The 26703-nt window shown below is 38.5% G+C and overlaps 1 protein-coding gene across 1 annotated transcript; it reads left to right on the forward strand.

The window, feature by feature from the left end:
- Window positions 1–506: 506 nt before the first annotated feature.
- On the forward strand, window positions 507–25676 carry BRMS1L (BRMS1 like transcriptional repressor). The gene is made up of 10 exons (XM_065839980.2): window positions 507–710; window positions 7812–7902; window positions 10443–10570; window positions 13895–13974; window positions 16893–16989; window positions 17409–17492; window positions 20020–20084; window positions 21583–21622; window positions 22444–22570; window positions 24063–25676. Exons 1-10 carry the CDS (start codon window positions 575–577, stop codon window positions 24184–24186), a joined length of 972 nt encoding a protein of 323 aa, XP_065696052.1. The 5' UTR covers window positions 507–574; the 3' UTR covers window positions 24187–25676.
- Window positions 25677–26703: the final 1027 nt, after the last annotated feature.

A 26703-nucleotide genomic window follows, 5' to 3' on the forward strand; every position in this document is an offset into this window, starting at 1 on the left:
CCTCAGTGCCCTGGAGCCCACGGGGAGGTGGTGAGCCACACGGGACACCTTGCCACGATGCAAAGGTCCTGGGCAACAGTGTGGTTGCGGGGTCGCCGGGCGGGCGGCGCGGGCAGACAGGAGGCCCCAGGTCCTCCCTGCGCTGCTCCAGTGGGGAACGGCAACGGTCGAACCCCCGGTCCCGCAGGCCCGCTCCGTCGCCTGGGCCACCTGCAGGTGCGAAGCGCTCTTAGCTCTGCCTGATCTCCATAGAGCCTCTCAGCGACAAGCAACTCTGGGAGCGTCCCAGGACGGGGCAGCGGGCGCTGGAAACCCTCGCTACCCACCTGCCGCCTCGCAAGTGCCCGCGGCCGCAGAGCCGCATCCCTTCCTGCCCCCGCCCCGCTCCCGGCGGACGACAACTCCCAGAATGCCCTGCGCGCCGGCGAACGTCGGCTGCTGGCGGGCTTCGGCCAATGGGAGGGCGCGGAGCACGCCGGGCGGGGCAGGCTGCGCAGGCGGGAGGGGCGGGGCGCAGGGGCAGCGGCGGAGCGGCGGCGGGAAGGGCTGTCCCAGGGCAGCAGCAGCAGGGACGATGCCGGTCCATTCTCGGGAGAAGAAAGAGAACAACCACGATGAGATGGAGGTGGACTACGGGGAGAATGAGGGCAGCAGCTCGGAGGAGGAGGAGACCGAGAGCTCGTCCGTGTCCGAGGAGGGGGACAGCTCAGGTAGCGCCGCCGCTCGCGGGGCAGTGCTTCTGAGGGGGCGCCGCGGCGGTTCCCTCAGCGCCCGGCGCGCAGCCCCAGGAGAGACATCGGCCCTGCTGCCCTCGGCTCCGGTGGCTGCCGGTGCCCACCCCCGCCGTGACCCCGCCCCGCCACCGCTCCGGCCCGGCCTAGGCTGTGCTGCCGCCCGGCGGCTTCTCTGCGGGCCCCCGGCTGGGGGGAGGGACGTGGCGGGGCGCATGGGCACGGTAGTCCCGCTTCGCCCTGAGCCGCTGGCTCCGGAACCGGCTGGCACCTGGGCTTGGAGAGCCGGGCCGCTTTCCCTGTGGGTGTTGTGGGTTGTGCCCTGCTCGGCTTGAGCGCAGGGCTCGCGGGAGGGTGGGGGGGGTGCTCGCTCAGATCTGCGCCTAAAAGCTTGATTGTACATATATACATGCGTGTGCAGATATCCACACAAAATGCAGGCATACATGTATGTACATGTATATATGTATATATTCCCTCGTATGCAAAATCGTTTATTTCAATTGGATATTTTGAGGCCTGTCTTTGAGGGGGCATTGGAAGCCCTGTCAGTACCATTGGTCTCTTTTGCAAAGCATTTCAACCTCAGGTCTATTGAAGGTCCCAACCTTTTTCTATAGCTTCCTCTGGACTGTAGATTTGAATTATGTTAGTAGGTGAAATCCAGCTTTTTCTGTGCTCAGTTTCCACTGCATTAGAAGGAGGTTATTATCTGTTTAAACTTCTCTTGTTATTACAAAGAGTAAGTTATAAGATGGTCACTTACTAGGAATGTACTCAACATCAGATGCATCCATTGCTACTCTGGAATCATTGGGGCTCTATGAATAAGTTCCATAAGCAGGATCTTAGTCTCTAGAACGGCTAACTGAAAAACAGTAGTTGTGTTCAGTGGTAGCCATGGTCCTGATGTGTTTTTCTGGCATCTTAAGTGATTTAGAGGGGTCTGCTGGGATGCTGTCCCATTCTTTTACTAGCACATTGAGTTGTGGCATGAGTGCCAGGCCTAGCACAGTGGAAGGAGTGGGACGCCATGAACTAGGCAAATTAGGCAGCTGTGAAGTTACATTTTTACGTATGTTGGCTTGTGATTGATTTATTTGTGTGTTAAAGTCCTCAATATACAGTTAATTTTTCATTTTTGGTGTGAAAAAATTTGGATGATGTCGAATATTAAATCCTATGGCTTTTATGTTCACCTTGACTACAGTTCAGCGAAAGCCCTGCCATTGTGGTTCCATGTGCATGCCCTTGCCTGGGCTATGCATGGCCTAGCAAGGTGTTGGAGCCTCACAGGTGTGGTACAGAAACAGCCAAGGTAACCCCGCAGAAGAAGACTCTGCTAGTGCTGGGAAAATGTATTAGCCATGCTGGGAGTATAGTCACTCTCTTAGATCTTGATCTAAGTTATAATACTCACTCTGCAGTTGAGTCGAGGCCTTGGTTAATCCACAGATCCAAGTAATCTACCCCTGGTTTGTACAGAGCTTCTTGTGTTATTGTGGTGGGTCTTTTGATTGTTTGGGTTTTCCCCCTGCTTCCATATCTCCCCATGCCTTTGAGATGGCAAGTTTTGCTGGTTGAACCTCATTTTACAAGTTAGTCTGCTGGTCTGTGGCTGCTGCTCACCTGGATTGGATTGCTGGCTGCCACTGTCCTGCCTTTCATCCTTACCCACCCTTCCTGGTACGCTGTGCTTTCCTATCCCCTTTTTTTTCACTGTCTTCAATGCTTGTTGGACCTTTGTATTCTAAGCTGACAGAAAAAGAACCTATTAAAAAGGTAGCTAGTAAAAATGTCTCTGGAGAGTCTGATATATAAATAGGAGGCACTGGGGCCTATGTAATCAGTGGTTAAATAGACTGCAGCTCAACAGCAGCAGAAACCTTAAATTGCAATTTTGTGAGCATGTATAAACACCTCCAACTTAAATCACTTAACTGGACACCTACACATTTTTGTGAATTTGGGACTAATGATTTGCATGGCTTTAGACAAAAGCTCTTTGGGAGCTGGGAGTTCTTGAGTTCTGAACTGTTCCCCTATCTGATGGAGGATCTTGCTTGTCTTGTCTAATGCAATGCTACACAGCAGATCTCTTCAGTCAATGAACTGTGGACCACATCCAGGTATGGGCTTGAAAGAGTCACCAAAATGATTATAAACATAGTTATTTTATTTGTGTCTGTATTAGCAACTGATTTGGCAAAATGAGAGTAGAGAATAAGTGGTTCTGAGTAGATAGTGCTGAGGCACCTACATCTTCAAAGTAGTTAGGAGTTCTTTGGAATTATGTAGCCTGAACGGAACAGGTTTGGTTGGAAGTTGCCTGATGGACAAATCATTGTTTCAAACCCTTGTGTTCCCCGTAGATGTTGGAACACGTTTAACAACTACCTAGAACAAAACTTTAGGTTTAACTTGACAGGAAAAGAACTTGGGCCATGTTCACCAAAACTGCTGCAAGTTGACCTGGACTGAAACTTGGATGTGTGGACAGCTTTTATAAACAGTTGGGCTGTTGTAGGTGGAGAGTTTAGTGATACAATTATAGATCCACTGAGGAATGCTGATCGGTCTTTCCTTAACCCTGTTCTCTCAAAGCGATTCCACTGGAAAACAAAGCCAGAAAAATGTGTTTAAACTGCCTTGGGTTGTTCTGATGAAACCTAAACTAGGCAGCATCCATGTGTGCTTGTGGTTACGATGGAAAAAAGGTGAACTTGAGTGGGGGTACCAGGGCAAGCAGCTGGAGGTAATAATGTTTTAAACTGGAAAAGCGTATTTGATTATATCCTTGTTTGCACAGCAACCTACTCTGTTCCTTTCAGATGTGACTTACAAAAGCATGATTCAATTTTTTTATTATCAGAATTGTACATGGACTAAAAAGTAAATACTGTCTTTTGGATAAGAAATTCATGGAGGCAGCTTTTCAAGAAGTTTTGATATATGAAGTCTGTTACGGTCTCCCTGTTTTCCTTGGAAAGATGTGAAGGAGGAGTATACAGGCTTGTTGGGCAGCACAGGGTTGTGAAAGTCTAGGAGCAGCACTGCAGCAATAACCACTACTTACTTAGCCCATCTTAGCCTTCCAGTTTGTATTGTAGCTAGATGCCATCTAGGAATGCCCTTTCTTAGTCTCTTACTCTAGCTAATCTGTATGTCTAAAAAAAAAGTCGTTTCCTTGTGAAAAAGGGAGCTTGGTATAATAGATATAAACTTAACACTTTCCCTCCTCCAACTCCCCAGCTCTGATGAAGAGAGAGTTGTCTCTGTTAGTTCCAGCTTTGAAGTTTGCTATTTTTCAAAACTTGCCTTTGCTCCTGTTTGTAGTTGTGCTAACTGATATTTTTAAAGCAAACTTTGAATTTTACATGTCCTCAAAGACACTTTAGTTGATTTTTATTGAAGGCTTATCATTCTGTTGTCTTGCCCTTGTCTCATTTCTTCAGGGCTTCTGGGGGGATGGAAGGAGGAATTGTGTTTTAAGTGGATGTAGTCTGCGAATGTTTCTTAAGAACAATAAAACAATACCAGAAGCTCTCCAGATAGTTTCTATTGCGTTCTAGAGAGAGATGCTTTTAAGGGAGCACTTAAAGCGATGGTTACAGGAAATTACATGCTTGTCTCAGTGTCTTGACAAATATGAACGTACTCCATGGAAGCATATTGCTCCTACAGATGTAAAGTGATTAGCACTGCAAGAAATAAGTCTTAATTAAAATTAGTAATAATAAGAAAAAAAAATGTTGAAGAAAAGGATTCTTTTTGTTGTTAAATTTGTCATTTGCTTTACTTGCATTCAGCCTTTTTTTTTTTTTTTTCCCAACAGATGCCTAAGAATACAGAAGGTGCGGTTAGAAGTATAACTTGCTCTTGAGAGCTGGCACTGTTTCTGTCTTATTCCTTTTGGCACTGTGTATTTAGTAGAGAGGTTTTTATTGACCAGGATATATAATAGCATATTAGGGATGAATAAAAAAGCCACAAGCTACGCTTACCATCCCAGATGAGAATTTGCCATTTTTAATAGCACTTTATACAGGCTACAACTTATTAAAAAAAGCTATTTTAGGTGCTGTTACATTTTAAGTACCATGAGATTTTTTGTCTTTAAACCAGGCTGCCCTAGTTACTGAGTTGGACTGCTTGAATATAGTAGGAAAAGAATGACCATGATTTTGAAAGTGTCTAAATACTTCGTGCAGTATGAAAATTTATTGGAAATCTAAAGTGTTGAGACAGGATGGGCCTGTTAGCAAGCGTTTTAATATAAAATGAGGAATCTTCCACCTCCAATGATGTAATTTTTCGACTGTAAAGTGATGAGATTTGAAACTAAAACACTTTAGTTTTTCAGCACTGCATATTCTCCAATCTGTATGTTGTTTAAGGCCACAGGGAAGAAGTTCCATAACCGGGAAAGTACAGATATATCAGGACTCCACAAGTCTTCATCATTTTATTAATCTTACTGGAGAGAGACAGAATAATACGAAACAATTGAAGAGTGACTTAGCATCTGAATTGCCATTCAGCATGAATGATAGGCAGAACATAGACTTCCAGGGAGAAAGTCAAAGACTTTTGAGTGTGTGCATAGCTGAGGGGAGACTGGTGAGAGTGATGTGTTATTTCAGTATCTACATGAGAGTCAGCTGGCCTCTCAGATACCAACGCGTCATAGTCTACTTGCAAAGCAAGTTTAAAATGGAAGACGAAGTCACCTTCCCCTCCAACAGTGGGTGTTGCACCGATCCTCACCCAGGGTTACAGTTCTAATGTATTTTCTTTTATTTCTAGTCCCTACCCATACACAAACAATAAAATCCATGTTATTTTAAGGAAAAGCTTCTGAGTGAGTTCTTACTAAAACATACTTAGCACCAAAAGCAGAGCTGAATACATCTGAACCACCTACTTGAGTTTGAGAATTAAGTGGAAGAACTGTCAGAATCCCAGTGCTTTTTCCTGTCTGGCATCACAGGGAGGTGCCTTGAAGTTTTAAAGAAGCTTGGTTTTTATAGCACAGAAAAGCCTTAGACAACTCTTTGAGTAATGTGAGTGCCACATTCCTTAAATCTGGTCAAGTTAAAAGTTGCCCAGTCAGTTTTGGCATGAGTATTACATTGGACAGCCAACTAAAACTTCCCTCTTTAGTCTGATTTTCAGTCTTTTTCTGGGATTCAGGATATGGCTTATTTTGAGAACAATATTTTGAAATAAAATAGTCTCTCTTAACAGCCTGATGCTCTCTTCCCCAACCCTTCACAGTGTGCTAAGCATTCAACTGATTTTTTTGAAGTTCTACCTTTAAATTTTCTCAAACTGCTTTCAAATAAAACATGTTATAACCTGAAGTAAAACTTTGTTCACACCATCTTTTCTTTGCTCGTACTAACTGTAATGTGACAAACTGCAGTAGGTCTTTGACTGGGACTTGGGTGTATCATTGTCATACAGATTAATGCTGCTCCACTGCCTGCTGGTTTTCATATCCAGAGAGAGAGGGCAAGTGTAGTTTTTAGACTTAAAAGCTTGTGGTGATTTCAGGAAGAAGCTATGTGCAGAAAACTACATACATTGAGAGGTCTGTCTGAGTGGAAGATGTGAGTTAATCAGATCTTCCGAAGTAGCTGTGCTGGCCCTGAAGCTACTCCTTTCACCTTGTCACCTTTGCAAATTGCAGTGCTCTTTTGCAAAATAATAAAGATGAGACTTGTTCGCTGCTTCCTGCAGTTGGCATAGGAGGCAGCATAAAGCAGTTGAATGCCTCTGTTGGAAAAACGTGAATGAGGAAGAAACAAAAGGCTCAGAGTTGTTTATTGCCTAGGAGAACGAGCCGAGGCTGTCTCTGCTTGGTTCCAGACCCTCCTTTGCCTTTCTGCAAGAGTTAGAATATTTTGTAGCAAAGTAGCTACTCAGATGGCTACAGCCTCCTTAAGACAGCCCTTTCTCTCAAACACCTGCCTGCTTCCGCTGGTTTAGCGCCAGTTCCTGACTGCGTGGCCATCCCTTCTGCATGTCTTCTCCTACTGGGTGGTAACTGGTCAGTTCCACTGTAACTGTAGAGAGCTAATTCCTGGAGCTGCTGCTGCTATAAAGCCATTTTAGGACACCTCTGTCTTCTGAATATGACTTGACAAAACCTCTTTTTTTTTTTCTTTCGGGAAGGATGGGAAAGAATCAAGAATTTTGTAGCTTAGTTTTTCTGTTTTCTACTCTAAGAGGAGGCAGTGGAATTAACAACTGATGTTTAGTGACATCGAGTGTGTCAATGGCAAGTGGCAAAATTTTTGGCCAGCAAGTGGGTATTTATTATAAATTAAATAAATCAGGAATATAAATTAAAACAAAAAGTGTGGAAAGTTCATTACTCTCGCAGCATTAAACTATATAAAATCAAGTTTCTACAAAATTCTAGACTTTTCATGTTGAGAGGTGTTTCATTAGAAATAGTCATTTTAAGTGGTCATTAAGATGAACTACAGATATTTCTACATTAATATTTCAGATTCAAAGAACTCTCCCAATAGAACAGGATGAAACCTGTTCTCAAAACCAAGTGTCGCTTTTTTTTTCTTTTAAATGGATATTAATAAAACAAAACCTTGAATTATATATGACAAATATAACATTGAAGAGTGATTGCTTTCCAGGGGTTGCTCTGGAGACATGTGCATTTTCAGTGGTGGCTAATAACTCTTCAGGCTTAATGGTGCCTTTCCTCTGCTGTGGTAGACAATGTTTAGTTTTTCTGTTTTACGTATTTGTAAGTACACTTTGTATTATCAGTCATGAAATTTAACCTCTTGAAGTCTTACAGTGATTTTTTTTTTTCCTGTTTTGAGGAAGAGAAATTGCTGTTTATGGGGTTTCTTCTAGAATTAGATCTAAATTTCTTTGTAGTATATATGGCAATTGATTTATCTTATTCTGCTATAAGATAATATTATAATGGATATTCTATTCATGGCTAAAATTCAGTCTTGCTTCAAATTAATTAGAAACAAAATATCCAGTTTATTTGGTTATACATTGCATTGTTCAAAATAAATTACCTTTTTTTATTCTTAGAAATGGATGATGAGGACTGTGAAAGAAGAAGAATGGAGTGTTTAGATGAAATGTCCAATCTTGAAAAACAATTTACAGACCTTAAAGATCAGTAAGTATTTTAATGCTTTATGTGCTTCGTTTGAAGATCCGTTTCATAAGAATATTTTGTGCAGCTGGTTTTTCTTGTCTTTCATATATGTGAATGCTGCTTTTGGAGGAGAATATGGATTGGGAATTCTGAAATTATTTGCAGGCAGTTGTTCCAGAATACTTTTATTTATTTATCTCTTGATTTATTTATTTTCTGGTTTTGAAGTGTTATTGATGTGAAGGGCTGGTGTGGGTCTGTCACATCAAAATTCTTAGCAGAACCAAGCAATTGTGATTTTAGGGAAACTTGTGGTTTTATTTTTTTATTTACTCAGGATCCTTTTCTTGCTTTTATATATATGAGAGAAACTCAAGCACTGTCTTTGCTAAGTAAGAAATCAAGGTTTTTATGCAGGATATCACAGCAGCTTTTATAGTTGTTACCTATGAAAGTTTCCTGTGGTTACTGCAAACCAGATACCAATACTAAAAAAATATGAAAATACTGCTAGCTGTCTGTAGTTGCCATAATATCTACATCAGAAGTAGAGACCTAGTAAGTAGAAGAGACAAAATTAATAGCCACGGTTATTCAAAAGTGAATCTCATTTGCGTTAGAGCCAGTCTTTTGTATGTGTTTTAGGTTTGACTTTTTTCACATGTGCCCAGACAAGCTAGATGATTGAAAATCTATTCAGTTGTTGTTATGTTCCAGATACATGTTTACATTGTGAAGTAGTTCTTTCTACTAGAAAACTGAGACATCTGACTTGCTTTGTGTACCAGGATAATGTGAATTCTGTCTAATAGGGTCCAGAAAGAATGGCCCAATGAGCAATTTCTTGCTGGAGTGCCTGGAGAAAACTGTTTGCCTTGGTCTTCCTTGTGCTGGGCATGGAGCAAGCTGGGAAATGGAGCCAACTGATGAGCATTGGAGCCAGTTGGTACTGACTGGGTTGGTGTTTGGAAAACTGGCAGCTTTTGAGTTCAGTCCTACTCATCTTTCTGTTGGCTAGCTGGGATGATGACTGAAAACAGTTTGTGGAAACAAATCTTTAAGGAGTGGATGTGAAGGAATCCCTAATATTCTGTGATTCGGTGGAAGGTGGTCTTGGGAGGAAGGAAACAAGTCAGTCAAGGCGTTTAGGGAGGTGGTAAGGCTGTGGAGGAAGGTAGTGTTGTGTAGACATTGTTTTTTTGAGAGATTTGGGTGATTGTAGGGACTGGAAGAACTGCGAAGGTGGGAATAGTGGGAAACAAGCAATAGAATGATGGAAAAAGGATTATAGTGAGGAGCAGCTGTGAGTAGGGAGGTGGTAAAATTTGGAAAGAAGAAGAAGATTCCTAAAGAATGAGATGTTTTGTCACTGGATAAGCAGTTTTAGGTCATCAGCTGATGCATGGTACCAAGTGCTTGCAGTACCCAGTCCGTAACTGCTGCTCCGATGTAGCTTGGTGCTGTGTGATCAGATCTTTCTGACCCACCTGTTCATGTGTGCTTTACACCTGTGCTTATGTTCCAGCTAAATAATTCTGTTGTAGCTCTTACTTTAAGCACTATGCGCATAGCATGCTCATTGAAGATTTAGCCCAGCAAATTGGTTTTTGACCAGCTGCAGGCCATGTCAGTTGACTACAGGACAGATTGAGTGTATCGTACTCTTAAAGTTCACAGGTAAGAAGGAGGAGGTGTTCACTGACTGTTGCTTGGTTAGGTACCTGTACCTGAACTATGGACTTGTCATTAAGATAAAATTATGAACCGGCACTATATTTAAGTTATCAGTTACAAAGACTGGAGCTTTATTGTGATTGAGATGCTTGTCATTGATATTACGTTAAGTGTTTCAAAAGGCAAGCAGATTTCTTCACCTTGTCTGCCAGTTAATATTAGCTTTTACAGAAGGAATTAATTTTAGGTAAAATGAAAATATTTTAAATACATTTCCTTTTGGCAGAAATGGAAGATATCAATTACAAATTATCCCATGATATTTGTGATAGTATGCAGTGTGTGGATGCTCACAGGGGATGAAATGAGGGTTGCTTCAATAAGAGCCTGCCTATCTTTTTCCTTGGTTTATGATATGGTGGGAGCAGATACATGAACGTGAAAGTGAATGTGTGTTCCTATCCACAAAATGTCTATCTTTCTCTCCCATAATATAAGCCATATTATTCTTATGTATTGTAGCACCCTTTCCTGCCATATTCCATATTGATTCACCACTTACTCCATCTTAATCCTATTAACAGCTGTGTGATTTTTGTTTTTTTCCTTCTTCCTTAGATATGGAGGTACATGTCACTTTATCTTTACTTTCTACACTTCTGATTGTCTGCATGTTTTTTCCAGAAAGGCTTAATAGACAGGAGGAATATTGTTCAAAAATAAAATATGTATTGGAAAATTCAAATGGTAACAAATATTAACCTTGCTTTAGTGGGTGTTCCATGGTATTAACACAGAGGTGGAGAAATAATTCTTTTAAAAATATTTCTTCTAACTTGTGTTTGCTTTTAAATAAAAGACATTTTTTAAATTTCTGTTATTTTAAGACTTTACAAAGAAAGATTAAGCCAGGTGGATGCAAAACTACAAGAGGTCATAGCTGGAAAAGCACCTGAATATTTGGAACCATTGGCAGCTTTACAAGAGAATATGCAAATCCGCACCAAGGTGGCAGGTAGGCATGTAAAATGACTATTCCTGTTTCAACAGTATAAAATTGCTATGTGTTTTGTGAGTTTGTTTTTTTTTTTTTCTCTTTCCCCTTAGAATTGTTAAAGGAGCATGTTTTAAAGTTAGAAATACTGTGGCATGGTTTTAAATGTAAAATATTTTTCAAGTCAAAATGAATAGCTTGTTTACCTCTTTGCACAGGTTGCCTGATAACATCACACTAAAATATTAATATGCCTTTAAAATGTTTCATTTAATGGCTGTCTGTCTGTGTGTAGTAAGCACAAAATTACTGAATTAACATCATGGTTTTTATTAGTCAGAAGATTTGGGATCAAGTCTGCGCAGTGGTCGCTGTTGAAATGAAGAGATACGTAAGTGCTATCTCTTGAAGTGTCTGCCAGATCATCTTAGATGATCATGTTTTTCCTGCTCTTGTAGTCTATATATTTTCTACTCCTCTGCTCCCATCCTCCTGTTCCATATGGGGAAGGAGGAAAACTCTTGTCCTTCGCAGCTTTTATCTAAGCTGCGTTTTAATTATTAAAACTAATGGTCAGATGGACTTGTATGCTCACAGAAGCAGCAGACAAGAACTTTTATCTTCTTCTGTGATGCAACCATGTAGTCATATGGAATGTGGTAGTATGATAGGAAGACAATGTTCTGTATTTCCCTTTTGTAAATTCTTTTTGTGTTACGGCTTGACTTCTGTAGGAGTAATTCAGCTGTGAAGGTGTTACCTAACACAGGCTGTCAGAGAGCCAAAAGGCAGACAGTTGTGATCTCTTCAGCCAGAGAAGCTATGCCAATGTCTTTTCTACCAAATTCAGCAGAAGCATGGTGCCAGCAACCTGGAAAATGGTTTTGATAAAACTAGCGCTACTTTCAGTGCTACTTAGTATGTCTTTGTTGGTACTTCTGAGTTCTGGCTATGAAGAGAATTTGAAATCTTTTGGTCTGTTGCATTTTTCTTCCTCCTAGTCTTCTCCATGACACTTTTCCTCAGCTTGTGAGCCAGAATTTTCTGGGTTTTCGGATCTTAACCCAAATTTACTTGCCTAGTCCAAAATAGTCTACTTGGGCTTCACAGGTTCACAGGTGCACTTGCAGAAGGTTTGATATGAAAGCAACCTTAATCCGGGGTTTTGATTTTCAGTTCTAAATGTAGCTGTCTGTCAGTACTTTCATGTAGGTGGGCATGGATAGGCAGAATATTACCAATTCTGCTGATTTGTCTTCATCAGCACTGGAGATCTATGTTTTAGTGTAGAAAGAGCCCAGGGTAAAAACTACAAGTTTCCTTGAAGTTGAGACTAGAAATCAGGATTGTGGTTGTATTGTTGTTTTTTTGTTGTTGTTGTGGTTTGTTTGTTTTTAATTTTCCTTTTCCTCGACTGAAGGAGAATGATAACATTGTTAGAAAGAAAACAAGAAACTGCAGAACAAGCTTATTTGCTCTGTTTGAGAGCCTTGACAGAACTGGGTAGTAGCAGGACTTGAGCTCCAGCAGGTAGCCCTTAAGGAGCCACTTTACCTGAGAGGGAAGGGGTTAGGAAAAAACAAACAAAAATCAAAACCCAAACAAACAACAACAAAAAGCTGAACTATGTTTAGCCAAACTGTGGATATAATTGCATATGTGTTAGAAAAGAAACTTGTCTTTAGATTATTTCTAAGACACTGACTACTATAGCACTATTCACACAAAATGTGGATCCTTACTTTTTCAGCAAGTCAGGAATACAATTGTTTCTTCTAGAAGTATTCATACCTAAACTGCTTATTTCAGGCAAATAAGCTGTGATTATAAATTGGTAAACCTAGATAGGCCAATCATCCGTAAATATTCAAACAAAACCCAAACCAACAAAAACCCAACATAACATATTGATATAAGAAAAGAACATTTTGAATTCTAGATCAAAAGTGACTTCAGAGAGGAAAGATGATTGACATAATACTTTGCCGTTTGCTTTTCAGACAAATTGGTGGTAACGGTGTTGTTCCTCTTGTACTGTATGAATTCATAGTGAACTGCATTCTAAGGGAAGTTGTTTTGGGCAGTTCTTCAGTTACTAGAGAACACCAGTGTGTGTGCAAATTTAAATCCTCTAGATGGTAATCTGGAACAATTTTTTTGTGTTGAATGCATTTAATATATTAAATCAAGTTCAATCTATGCTTGCCAAATAGTACGTTTCAGATAGCTTTCAGCTTTAGTAGACACGTTTTCAGAAATGTATGAGAAATGCTTCTAATACTCAGAAGCACTATCCTTTGTATCGCAAGGTGACTAATCTAAGAATGGAATGGTCTTGTTAATTGGTGTGGTTCATTAAGGTCAAAATAAATAACCACTCACCCCAACGAGGAGGTGAGGTGCTCTCAGTCCCAGGAAGTCTCCTTAGATGGCGTCCAGGTCTAAGGGGAGGGCTCCAGTTCACAGACTCGCTGCTCTGAGATGACCACTCCAAGGGGGTCTTCAGCAGGGACCCTGTTTCATAGCGTGGTCAGATCTGGCCGTGGTCATTACGACGTGGTACAGAAGCTTCGCAGCTTCTCCGGGCACCTCCTTTGTTAAGGACCCTGTCAGTCGACTGAGGGTCCCACCCCTCCTGCCCCACCAGCCAGGTGGAGGTGAAGTCACCCTGCCCTAGGGTAGGGGAGGATGTGACTGTCAGCACCTTGGGTGTGTAGGTGGGGACAGGCACAGTGGGGCACAAAAGGTGCTAAAGAGCCATCAACTGCCCCATTGAAGGCTCCGGATCTCAGGTGTTTGTGCAACTGCCACAGTCATGCATTATAAAGTAAGCCTTATTCCAAATATTAATTTGTAAAAACTTGTGCTTTCGTTCAGTTTTCTAGCTATTTAACTCCTCCAAACATCATGTAAAACTAATTAGAAAATAGCAGAAGCTGTTTTGTACTTCATGTATTTGAAGACTGAGGATATCTAGGGTAGTTTGATCAGAAGTAGGAAACAGACCTATTTTTGTAACCTTAGTGTGACAACTGGTATAATTTTTTGACTGATAGGGGAAAAAAGTGAAAATAGCATTTATTTTTCTTCAGATATTCAAAGAATTAAGAGATTACTTGTTCTTTGTGGGTTTGTGTGGCATTTTTTGGTTGGTTGGTTGGTGTTTGGTTTTTTTTGGTTTTTTTTTTTACTTTGTAAAGCTGCCAGCCGCTGTAAGTACCTAATATAATATATTTGTATGTTCCAATGTTTCTGTTTTGGGACTTGCAGGCAATCTTAAAAGAAAATTCTGAAATCAGGTATTACCTAAAGAAAATAATATTGCTGTAATTTGTCTGATTACAGGTATCTACAGAGAGCTTTGTCTGGAATCTGTGAAGAACAAGTATGAATGTGAAATTCAAGCCTCTCGACAGCACTGTGAGGTTGTGCCAGCTATTTTGCATTGATAACTAATCTCATCTATCTTTACTGTGTGTCATGCTTGCCAAGTTCAGTACATTTTTTTTTTATTACTGTTATTTTTCTCTTTTAATGCAGTTTTCTTGTGATACTTAAGCCCATGTAAGAGGTTGTTCAAAGCATATAAACTTAGCTTTATATTAGTTTGGCTTTGCATATAGCTAGTGTTTCTTATTTTCTGTTGACAGGTTCTTATTAATAGATTCCCACATGATTTTTTTACCTTTGTTATAAAAAGATTACCAAGAACGGTAGCTAAAGTAGATGATATAAATGTACCAAAAGCACCTTACATTTTAATAATAACATTAACAACAATAATAATGTCTATTTTAAAATGCCTTGGACAGCTATTGATAAGAGTTGTGATTTCAAAAGCAGTTACAGGAAAAATACCTTTCTCCCCTTGAACATAAACATTCCTGTTTAAGCATCTAAATGATGGCTGCTGTAGTACAAATACTCGAGTACCTGTGTGTCTGCTGCTGTAACAGCTGCTTAGATCCTGAGGTTTACATTATAGTCTTCCTCAGCCACCTGCTACAGTTGCTTAAGTGTGTTTTAGCTTCTGAGTGGTTCACTGTATTCCTGAAGTCCGTGGCTCCTACGATAAAGCAAGAATGTGCACAAGTACTTTTAGAAAAATGTCCCGTTTTCTTGATGCCTTGAGAAGGAACAAGGTGTAATGAGGGACTACTCATTATTGACTGTGTTCGCTTCCTGTGATCCCAAGGTTGGACAGAATCCGTGATTGAATGATTTGCGTTGGCTGTCTGTTATTCCTCTTTAAGGTGGTCCGTTTCCTTTGTTTTGCTGTAATGTTTCTGTTGTGAAATCTTCAGGATTCAAATATTCACCATCAAAGAAGAGTCTCTTGGGGGTAAAACTCTTTAAAGTCAGCGATTCTGTTTGTAGAATTGCTGTTCCACTGGAATATCACCATTCAGCAAGAATGCCTCTGATGCCTGTAGCAGCTTTTCATGCTTCATTTGTCACCAAGTGCTTGCAGCAAAATAGATATCTAAACACAAACACTATTTCATTTTAAAAAGGAATTTTTAAATGGTCTCAAAACACATACCACTCATTTGATGTTTCAGTAACATGTAAGAGGCTTCTGCTTTTTCAGTTCTATTGGAAGTTTTTTTATATAATTAGGGATTAAAAATATATGAAAGGAGGTCTTTGGAATTTAAATACTTTGTAACTTAAAGGTAATGGTAAACATGACAGTTGGTAGAAGAGGGTTCTTTGTGTTTGTGTATTCCTGAACTGTTTGCCTCACTCCATAATACTAGGTTGAAGGTTGGTAAAGGTAAGTTTCTGTTAGTCTGCTGTATGGGGCCGGGAGCAGTTGGGGTGCAGACAGGCTCTTAGGACTGCAGCTTCTAGCAGAAACGTGGTAGCAAATAGCTGGGCATGGTGACTTGGGCTGCTTAAGCTGTTTGAGTAAGTCCAAGCCCTCCGCTTTCCGCAGTTGTTAGAGGATTTTCAGTGAAAAATAACTTTAAGCTTCCTACTATGTGTTGTAGGACATGTACAAGCTTATAAAAGAACAGTACACTTATTTCCTTGAGGCTTGGAATTCAGTTTAATTCCAAGTTACTAGTTTAGAGAGTTTAGTGTTTTTTAATACTACCTTTACAAGGGCAACTGATCTGTATACTGTGTGATTTTTGGTATCAGTCCTATGTGGTGGACTGTAGTTGAGAGAAGTTTACTACAAAGTTGATTTTCTTGTTCTGAAACACTTAAGAGATGGAAGAGAGTCTAGACTGCACAAAACATTGCAGAAAATTCACATCAGAGTATATTTTTGTTTGTTTTTCCATATGAAAGGTGTTAATGAGATATCTAACACTGAAGGTGTTATGTTCATCTCTTAATATTCAGACCAGAAATTGCCTTTTAAAAGGAGGAACTAGATATCTTTTCTAAAGCAGTGTTTTAAGTGTTTCTTACAGCATTAAAGTAGACAATTTTGCTTTCATAACTACCTAGGTTATTTTATGTGCTCCATAAATTCTTTTTTCTGTGGGAAGGTATTTTTCAGATCTATGAAAACAGACAGTTATAAATACTGTGATAATAGATGATAATTCTTTAAAAGCGACTGCAGGTTAATAAATATTGAAGGCAGCTTAATAAAACCTTTACATGAAAACATAGAATCATGGAATCATAGTATCATATTGGTTGGAAGAAACTCTCAAGATCATGGAGTCCAGCTGTTATCCTAACACTGGCACTAAACCATGTCCCTAAGAACCTCATCTAAACATCTTTCAAACACCTTCAGGGATGGTGACTCAACCACTTTGCTGGGCAGCCTGTTCCAATGCCTGACAACTCTTTCCGTAAAGAAATTTTTCCTAATATCCAATCTAAGCCTCTCCTGGAGCAACCTGAGGCCATTTCCTCTCATCCTGTCACTTGCTATTTGGGAGAAGAGACCAACACTCTCCATGCTACAACCTCTCAGATTAGCTTTTCTGATTTGTAATGAAAGAGGGTGTGGAGGTCGCTACTTTACAGTTATTCATTGTGAATAAATCTTTGCTATCCAAAAGGAAAATACTGTGTTTGTGTCAAAATACAAACAGTTATTCTGAAGATCTAGCTGCATGCATTCCTATACTTAGTTATTCTTGGTACTGATGTTTGATAACTATACTTATGCCGAGTGGGTGTGCTGTCTTTAAGAAGGATCTCATGCTAAGAAAGTGGATAGAGAGAAATGTCATATGCTTTATGGCTTCTGAAATATTTTCCCCTAAAGCTACTCTTTATCTTCCTTCTGCTGAGGCTTTACCTTCTTGTCAGATACATTTAGATGATAGAATTTAGTCATGTAAAATGTGTAATTTCTTACTTTTTTTAGAGTGAGAAGCTTTTATTGTACGATACTGTACAGAGTGAACTAGAAGAGAAGATTAGAAGACTTGAAGAAGACAGACATAGCATTGACATTACCTCAGGTGGATGGAAATTCAGAGTTGTTAGCATGATTTTTGGGGTTTTTTTGATGTTGCTTGTTTTTTTTTTTTTTTTTTAACAAAAAAGACTTCTAGTAGCTCCTGATGAGTTAGTTAACTGTACACAGTATGTCTGGTGATTTTTGGATTATCCAGTAGAATGCCATTCAGCTGTAGACTTTGGGTGGGGGAATGAATTTAAGCCTAAACCAAACTTTGGTCTAATAATTGTCAGCATCTCTTGTGTATTTTGAGAGTATTTATCTATATGACTATATATTATAACACTTAAATTCTGTTCAGAAACAGGATCTCACTAGAATATGGGTTATTTTTTGGTTTTCGGAAAATGTTTTCTGCTGTAAAAAGAGCAAAACATAACTGTTTCTGATTCATAGCATATTCTTATTATATCTTTTCAGAATTATGGAATGATGAGCTACAGTCCAGGAAGAAAAGGAAGGATCCATTTAGTCCAGATAAGAAGAAACCTGTTGTTGTATCAGATATCCTTTTACAGAAATCACTGTTCTTTCTGGTACTACTATTTTATCGCTAGTCTTATTACATATGTCATTAATAACAGGTTGAAGGGATAATATGTTCTCAAATATGTTCTCAAAATTTAGTTTTGCAGGGCAGATGTTACTCTAACTCAAGTTAGAGAAACCATGTTGACACATCTCATTATGAAAACTGAAATTAAAATTCTCTTATCTAATTACTAGTTTCATATAGATAATATTTCTATAGGTTGATTTTTCCGACTCTACAAGGCAAAGCAGAAAAAAGTTAGGCATTATGTTTGCAAAGTACTACTTGACTTGTATAACTGCTGGTGTCATCTTTCTCCAGAGAAAGGAGGAGATGCCCTTGCAGACTGAATGTTCTTTCTGCTCCTACCCCCAGCCCAATATTTTCATAGGCTAGAGGTGTGATGTCTTAGAATTTGTCAGAATCATAGAAGTTGGTCTCTTTTAGGTAGTCTCTAAGTATTAACATTATATGGTATAAAGGCCATGTTTTATTGCTAAGCTGCTGCAAAAGATCCTGCTGCTTTCACAAGATTTTACAACATTAGAAGGTGGGAAGGAAGAAGTTTCTGAAAAAACTGTCATCATTGGGTCAGCCTCCTTCAGCATGGTTAATTCACTGAAACACATCCCAGGTGGATGATTTGTCCTAATAATGACTGTTCTTCCATTAGGGTGTGTCATAAATTCGGTTTAGTAGAGAAGTTTTTAACTAGTACTTAGAAGCCAAATGATATTAATCAATGCAGGTACAAGTGGCTTCATTAGTTCTCGGTGACAACCAAATATAGGACAAGGGGTAATGGGTACAAACTGGAACACAAGAGGTTCCACTTAAATTTGAGGAGAAACTTCTTCTCAGTGAGGGTGACAGAACACTGGAACAGGCTGCCCAGGGAGGTTGTGGAGTCTCCTACTCTGGAGACATTCAAGACCTGCCTGGACGCCTTCCTGTGTAACCTCATCTAGGTGTTCCTGCTCCGGCAGGGGGATTGGACTAGATGATCTTTCGAGGTCCTTTCCAATCCCTAACATTCTGTGATTCTGTGATTCTAACTCCTTTTAGGAATTTCAGTGCCAGGTTGTGTGGGAGTATATTTCCTTTAGCTCTCAGTCATCCTTGTCTTCAGGTTGTCTATAAAAATGGCATCAGATTCAGTGAATTATGAGCTACCTTGCCATTTTGTATTACATTCCAAACAGAAAATACTAACATAGCGTTAGGTCTAAAACCCCAGCAATTTCAGGCAATTCATAAGACTGAAAATCCTTTTAGTTGTGAAGTATATTAATTTGTTGGTTTTGCTTATGATTTTGAAAGAGTTGTGAACTTGTCTGTTTGTACAGATCTGTGTAAAGCGAATATCTAGAAATTTTGCATGGCTTTTGATTTATAATTCTTGGCTATATAGACTAAAAGAAATTTGAAAATGGCTAAAGATTCTTAAAATTAAAAATGGAATGTAAGTTTAAGTGCTTGTGTACACATACGCAGGCACATTGCAAGAAGAGCCAGAAGCCACGGATGCATTTGCAAAGAGCAAGTTTTATTTTAGTTACCTCTCTGCTGGGGGATCTCCGAAGCCACACCTAAGCTCCCAGGCAGAGGTGACACAAATGGGGACGCAGGCGCTGGTCAGTTCAGCCCTGCTGGAAGATCGCTGGGCCTGCTGAGCTCGCCTGTATTTCAAGGCTTCAGGCAGGTGCAGCCTCCCGCTCTTTCTCACAACAAAGCAGGAATCTCAGACATAGTGATAAGGTGCCTAGAGTTTCTCACAGGCCTATGTTGTCTAACACAGAGGTTCTACTCATCAAGCACACAAGATCAGTAAAACAATTACTGTGATGTATGTGCTTTTTCTACAGACAGGTGCAAGTCACTTGAGCGTATTTACATTTAACTAGCCTCTCGCCAAATCTTCCACTATATCCCCATACAGTGCTCATATCCATTTTAGGAGACTTTGGTTTTAAACATTCATTGCACCTTTTTCTAAACTTGTTTTTTGGAGATGAAATGGGGAGAAACAAAGTGAAAACTGAAAGCTGTTGTAATGGAATAGCTGTGCTATGTGGATTTTTGGTTTGAAATTCACTTATTATTCTAATACACAATTTTTACTTCACAGTTGATACTTCAAGGAAGGGGCTTTGCTTTTTGCAGTGGTGTATTGAAATTGCAGTGAATTTTAATTGTAATTTGTAGTATTGCAAATGAAATGTTTTTTGGAACTGTTAGGGATGGAATGGTTGTATCTCAATTGTTTATCTTCATGTTCAACTATAGTAGTCTGAATATTTATATACCATTATCTCTTTTAATAATTATTAAAGTCTGTTTCTAGGTTGCATAATTCAAAGATGCATTTATTTTTGCTGAGCTTTTGCTTAACACAGGTATTATTTGTTTGAAAGACTGCTGGAACAGAGCTGTTAGTATCTTTGTACAAACATTATTTTTATTATTGCTGTTTAAAAGAGTTTTCCCTAACTTTTTCACGCCCCTATATAGTTTATATGTTACAGGACCTTGATATACTCGAAGACTGGACAACAATAAGGAAGGTAAGATGAAAAGATGAATGCCAGTGGCTGCGGGTTTTGTTTGGGTTCTTGTCTAGTCCTTTTGCCTCTTAAAAACATGTAAATATCTTTCTTACATGATCAAAACTCTAAATAGATTTTTATTTCTGCAGTACTCAGCTAATCATTCCAGTTCAAGCTACGTTATTGCTACTTTTTCTGATTCTACGCAAATTATGCAGAGGAGTCCAATTAAATGGTGGAAGAGGTTATCTCTAAAATTGGTAGTCTGTAGTTTTCCATGGTAAAGTGAGCCTAAAGCTTGTATCAAGAGGATTTGCTTTCTCATAGTCTAGCATAATTGGGTAGAAACTATGACAGGATAGTTTGATAGGATTTTGTTTTAAATTAAGATGTTTTTAACAGATATCATATGGTATGTTTTAATGTAGTAAATAATTTGCTTTATGTAGATTTTTATGTTTTGACGTCTCCTTATACCTTTTTTATATTGTATAAAGTGAAAAGCTATGTTTTTCCCAGATTATAAGAAAATCAGGGTTTACAGGAAAAGAAACTTGTTTGACCAGTTGATGTATTTGAAAAACTAAACCCAACTTTTAACTGCAGAGTGCCTTTTTCAGATCTTTGTCATTTGATTAAAGGAACTTGCTATAGTGAAACGCAATCCTTGACTTGTACCTGCAGTCAGAAAATTTCCTGTAGTACTCTGGAGCTTCCCAGTTTATGGAACAGCGAACTACTTATGTGAATTCAAAAACTTGGTGGGAAATGGCTTTGAGTTAGTTTCCATCCGGCTTTATACTTGTACATGCTTCCTGAACAAGAAGTAAAATATGGTGCCTATGTGAAAACTTGTCTGACTTTTCCTGTTGCATCAGAGGAACAGACACAAAATAGGTTTCCCTCAGTCCCTTTCCTGCAGTGTAACATGATTTTAAACAACAGCAACAAACCCAGAATCTACTGGAGATTTTGCCTTTTCTGGCAATAATTGAAAAAAAAAAAAAAAAAACCAACAAAAAAACCCCCAAAACCAAAGAACAAAAGCAAACAAACAACCCAAAACATTCTTAGAGGTTTTTTAAAACCTGCTTTAATACTACATGTGATGTAGAATTCACATGAGACAAAATTTGTGAGCTTCTGAGTATAACATCTAAATCAAGAGTAGCTTCTTAGTTTTGTTTTTCAGAATGGGTTAATGTAGTTTTGTATTTTCTTGACAGAATTAAATTACAGCAATTTTGAGGGTCTAATTTAATTAATTAAAACCTCCTGAGTTATTTGAAATCAAAACTTATTAAAGCAGGTGATTTTTTTTTTTTCACCCTCGAAATGCTGTTTTATTTAGTTATTGAGTCACCACTGAACACACTTCTATTTGTTCTGATTGTGGTTTTTGCATGTAAAAGCAAGTATCCTGAGCTACGCTGCACATCACTTCACAAATAAAGCCAGCAGTTAAGAAAAAAAGACTATGATTGCAGACTAACTTCATTTTCTTTTGTGTTTCAAGGCAATGGCTACACTGGGGCCACACAGAGTAAAACCAGAACGTAAGTAAACATTATCGGGTTTCACAAGTCAGAACTTGCTGAGTGCAATGATGCAAATTGCATCTGGGCAGATCATATTTATTTTAGTCCTGGTATAGTGATGGAGGATGGGATGAGGTAGCTGGAAGACATGGGTTTTGTCTCTCAGGTAGCTTGATTGCTGGTGATTGTGTTGACACCTGAATTCTAGAAAATTATCTATAACAATTTAGACTTCTAAAAGTGTTTTACACCAATTAATATTAGCAAGGCAGGAAACTGAGAGCAGCTGGACCTTAGGGGTGCATTCTAGAGGATGCTCATACTCACTGCAAGCTACAGCCCTGAAAAACTAGAGGGAAAGGAGCGGTAACTGATATTTGCAACTGAGGAGAGAAGCATATTAATGCTAGGTAAAAATCAGATAGTTGGAGGTAGTGAGTAAGGAGGCAAAGGGAAAAGAGGCAAGCAGGTGGTATATTTCTTTATCAATGTATTACTACTTGCATGTTGTAGTAATGTGCTGATGAAGAGATGTTGGGTTCTACCATTTGCCATCTTCTCTATATTGTATTACTCGATTTATGAAAACTCATATCACAGATACGAAGGCTATGGGAAAGATAGCTATCTGAAAATGGAAATAAAACTTTTGATTTATCTGACTGGAAATAAAAAGTTGTTTTGCTTCTAATTTTCTTGCATTCTGGTAATTATTATTAAGAGAGGATACTTTTGATAATGGAAAAATGTGTATTCTATGTAAATTACCTGATGAAAGTGCATTTAAGCATCTGAGTTCTGCCACGTCAACATTAAATTACTTTTATTGATCATTTTAGCACCTGTCAAATTGGAAAAGCATCTACATAGTGCTAGATCTGAAGAAGGAAGACTCTATTATGATGGAGAGTGGTATGGACGTGGACAGACGATATGCATTGATAAGAAAGATGAATGTCCTACAAGGTAAAGATTACTCAGTTTATGCAGCTCTTTACATTCATGTTAAGCAATAGATACGATGATGGCATTGAAGAATAAGGCTTATTTAGAAATACTGCCACCTCAGTAACATTTATTAGTCCACCACAAAAGACAGACATTATCAAAGAAGATTGACTGCTGGACTTCTGAGAGAGGCTGGTAAAGGTTGGGCTTCACTGAAGCTGATGAAATGTTTATCAAGTTAGGATCTCACTAACAATTTAAGCTCTTCCCAGTTTCTGAATGGCCTTTGGGTAAGTTTGGTTATTTTTTTAGTATCTTGGGATTTTGTTGCTTTGAAAATTTGATCTGTTGGCCCACCCAAAAATACTTAATTGAAAAAACGTTTTATATCATTAAAGATAGGCTTTGTTTTCCGTTGATGAGAGCTCTGAAAGAAAAGAGTTGGGACTTTTCTTACAGTATGTCCTTCTCTTAACAAAGGGTTTACCTGGAATGGTCTAAATATTACAGGGCAAATTTGGTTGAATGTTTCAGATACCCAAACATATTTTCTCTATATGGTTAATATTTGTAAATTCTAAAAGGTGGGTATATTTAAAACAATATTTAAAATTAAATATATATCTTACCTTTTACTGAATGGGACAAATCGATCTAAGTGCACTGTTGGTTAAAAATGCACAGCGACCCAAGAAATTTAACTTCATATAGCAGTAGTTTACTGTAAACTGACTGTTTTTTTTATTCTGTGTGCATGGTGAAGGGGAAGAGATTTTGGTGATTTTGATGTTTGTTCTGGGCTGTAACAGAAAGATATTTTTCTAAAATTTAAAAAATTCTGAATTAGTTTAGCAGGCCATAGCAGTTATACTGGGCCAAAAGATCTTATTATCCAGTGTCTGACAAAAGCCAAACTTGATGCTTAGCAGGGCAAGCATACAGTGGAACTTTCCCACCTTTCAAGATTTCAGCAACTTTTAAGGCTGAAGAGTTTCCTGGAGAGTTTTGTTATGCTCAGTATGTGATAGATCTTTGTTCCATTAACTGTTTGAATCTCTGGTTTTGAGCCATTTTTTTGTCATCAAATTTACTTGAATTTTTTTCATTCTTAGTGTGTATAGGGAGGGGGTTGTGTTAAGTATTTTTCTTAAGGCTTACCACAAGGACCGTAAAAACAGAGTGCATGTAAGAATGATTCTGTAAATCAGGCTTTTAAACAATTAAAATGTTTGTACATGTTCAGGGTTTTCTCATGGGAGAAGAAAATACATAGATGGCTGAAAAATTAACTACCTTCGCTAAAGACACATGCAGTTACTGAAGATTTCTATTAAAACTGTCCTTACAATGGAGCCAGTATCTGTCTGGCCTCGCATTTACATCTAATGTATATTTTCATTTACTGTACAGAAATACAGCTGCAGTTCTGTGGGGTTTTTTAGTAGCTTATATGGTTTCTAAATTCTTCTTGCTTTGCTTCCTCTGACCGTTCTTCCCTCATTTTCTATAGTGCCATAATTACGACAATTAACCATGATGAAGTTTGGTTTAAAAGACCAGATGGAAGCAAGTCCAAGCTGTATATTTCTCAACTACAGAAAGGAAAATATTCAATAAAGCATAACCACAACTGACCATTGCTAACCTGGTATGACACAAGTGATATTACCATGCTTGATATGCCATGGGGAGAAAGTTGTATTTAATAGAGTTTTGTATTCCTTGTACATCTACAGCAGTATCTGATGTGTATTTGTAGTGCTGTATGTAAACTTCATATGAATGGCCTTCAGAAACCTGAGGATGTTAAATCATATTGACAGACATTTTCCCTCTAACTTGGGTCCAGTGCCTAAGATATGAAGTATGCTCTTCAAGTATAATGCCTCTGAACTCATAGTTTTAAAGGGGGGCGGGGTGGAGGGAAGAGACAGAGAAAACAAAAGAAAAGAAAAAAAAAATAGAAGGAAAAAAAATATTTTCCGTTGGTGACCAGTTGGTGTGATAAAAATGATAACCATTATTACCAGCAACTCTCTTTGTTTTCAGTGAAGATGTCATGTTTCTCTTGTGGATGTAAATTTAGCTTGTTCAGCTGTTGCTTTTGAATAGATTGTAACATGCGTAAGCATTCTTTTATCCAAAGTGGACTGATTCATGAAAATTATTGCCCTCAACAGCTCTGCTAGTACTGACCGTGTTATATTTTGCAAGGTTTACTATGTTGCTTGTAATGAGACAAAGCCAGTATTTTGAGCTACAGTTTTTGAGGAGCACTTTTCTAGTTTAGGACTCTATTCTACAGTAAACGAATTGTTGGTGATTTTTTTTTAATTCTTCCCCAGATTGTCAGCAAAATTTATGCATAAAATAGACAGTGTTGCTCCAACCTGTGTTATATGTAGCCCACAAAGAACGGGGATGGTTATGTAAATACTGTTGCATGCTCTGCTTGTTTGGTCCACAGTTGTATGAAGTACTGAGAATCTTTTTTTCAAAAGGAAAATATTGCCCCAGAAATCATATATCTGGGAAAATTTACACTGACTTTTTCACCAAACACTGTTTTCCGAATTTCTGTATGCTACTTCATCTTATTGTACACCAGAAATTATTTCATGCATCTTGGAAATCTGAATTTTTCTTAAATCTTACTGTTGAAGCCACGGAGAAAAGTTCTAAATCCTTGATGTTACTGTGATGTGCTTGGAGCATCTAGAATGATAGATGGGATTGCTGAAGAATTATTAATGTGTTGGTCATGTGCACTTTAATCTCCACTTATGATGATTCTTCTTGGAGAAAGAAAGCATCCATTTGCTTTAAATGATCACAGAAAATAACTATTTTTATTGTAACATATAAATGTTTTATTCCTATATTAATTGTCTCTTCTAGTGCAGGGTGGTAACTACTTTCCAAATACCAAATCAGTTTCTGCCGAGTGATGCTTTTTTACAATTGTATGACATCATTAATCAAATGTACATAAAGTATCAATTGACATTTTGGTTTTTAACAATATGAACTCTATGTATACTGTTGTTTGATAAACTTTTTGTAATAAAATATTTGTATTTTTAAACTTAGTATATAAATAAATGATCTGTGGTAGTGCACATCATTTATGTTGTTTTGATCTTTGGTTTCCTAGTCTTGTTGGAATTCCTGATATACCAAATGCTAAAGGGAAATCTATTTAAGTTTTTAGAAAGCCTAGACACTTTTAGAGACCTTTGACTTGCACTTTTTTATTTTGAATTTTCAGAGTTTGTTATGTATAGATTAGGTCTGTTGGTTTTTACAATTTTTTTCTTTAATATTTTATGGAAGCACTACTCTGTGCTGTTTATAACTGAAATGTAAGCACTGTTAAGAACCTCTTAACTGTTGATGTGCTTGTAATAATTTCTGTTTAGGGCATGCTGAGCACCCTAAACTGCTTCGTGCTTCACCTCTTTCCTCTCTGTTATTCTGCACCTCTAACTGTAGTTCATTATTTCTAAAGCTGTTTCTAATGTGATCTCCTTGGGTGCAGAAGTTTGCTTCGTACAACCCTGCAGTTTGGATTGACACTTGGTGAGTGTGGCTTCTTGATTCAGAATAAACATCATCTGTATTAACGGACAAGTAATAAGCATAACAGTGTGGGTTAGTGATCAAACAACTGGGATCTACCTGTTTTGTTACCAGAAGTCCAAGAAATTGAGCTATGGCTTTCCTTTTTACGTGTAATAACTTCTGTGTATGTGATCAGCAAAGGTATGAGGTTGCTCTTTTTTTGTAATTGATTGTTTCATGCCTAGGCAAATCATATTTGGTATGTGCTATATATCTTTTTACTATCTGAACAGTTAATGATTTGCTCACTCAATTATAAAACTTGAGATGTTTTCAACAGATTTCAGTCCGTTGAAGTGCAGATGACGTTAGCCTGTCGTCCATCTGTTCCATCTTTTACGCTGTGACAGTAAAGCTTTTCAAGTCTCAGTAGCATTGCTTTAACCTACAAATAGGATTAAGATCTGTAAAGTGCTGAGGGAAAGAGATGTTGGGCATACCATTTATTCCTTGAGATACAGTATGTGAAAAGGGAAGTAAATGAAGAGTAACAGGCATTGAGTGACAAAGAACTTCCTGTACATGTATAG

This window comes from Patagioenas fasciata, chromosome 5 (assembly GCF_037038585.1).
Source record: "Patagioenas fasciata isolate bPatFas1 chromosome 5, bPatFas1.hap1, whole genome shotgun sequence".
NCBI lineage: Eukaryota > Metazoa > Chordata > Aves > Columbiformes > Columbidae > Patagioenas > Patagioenas fasciata.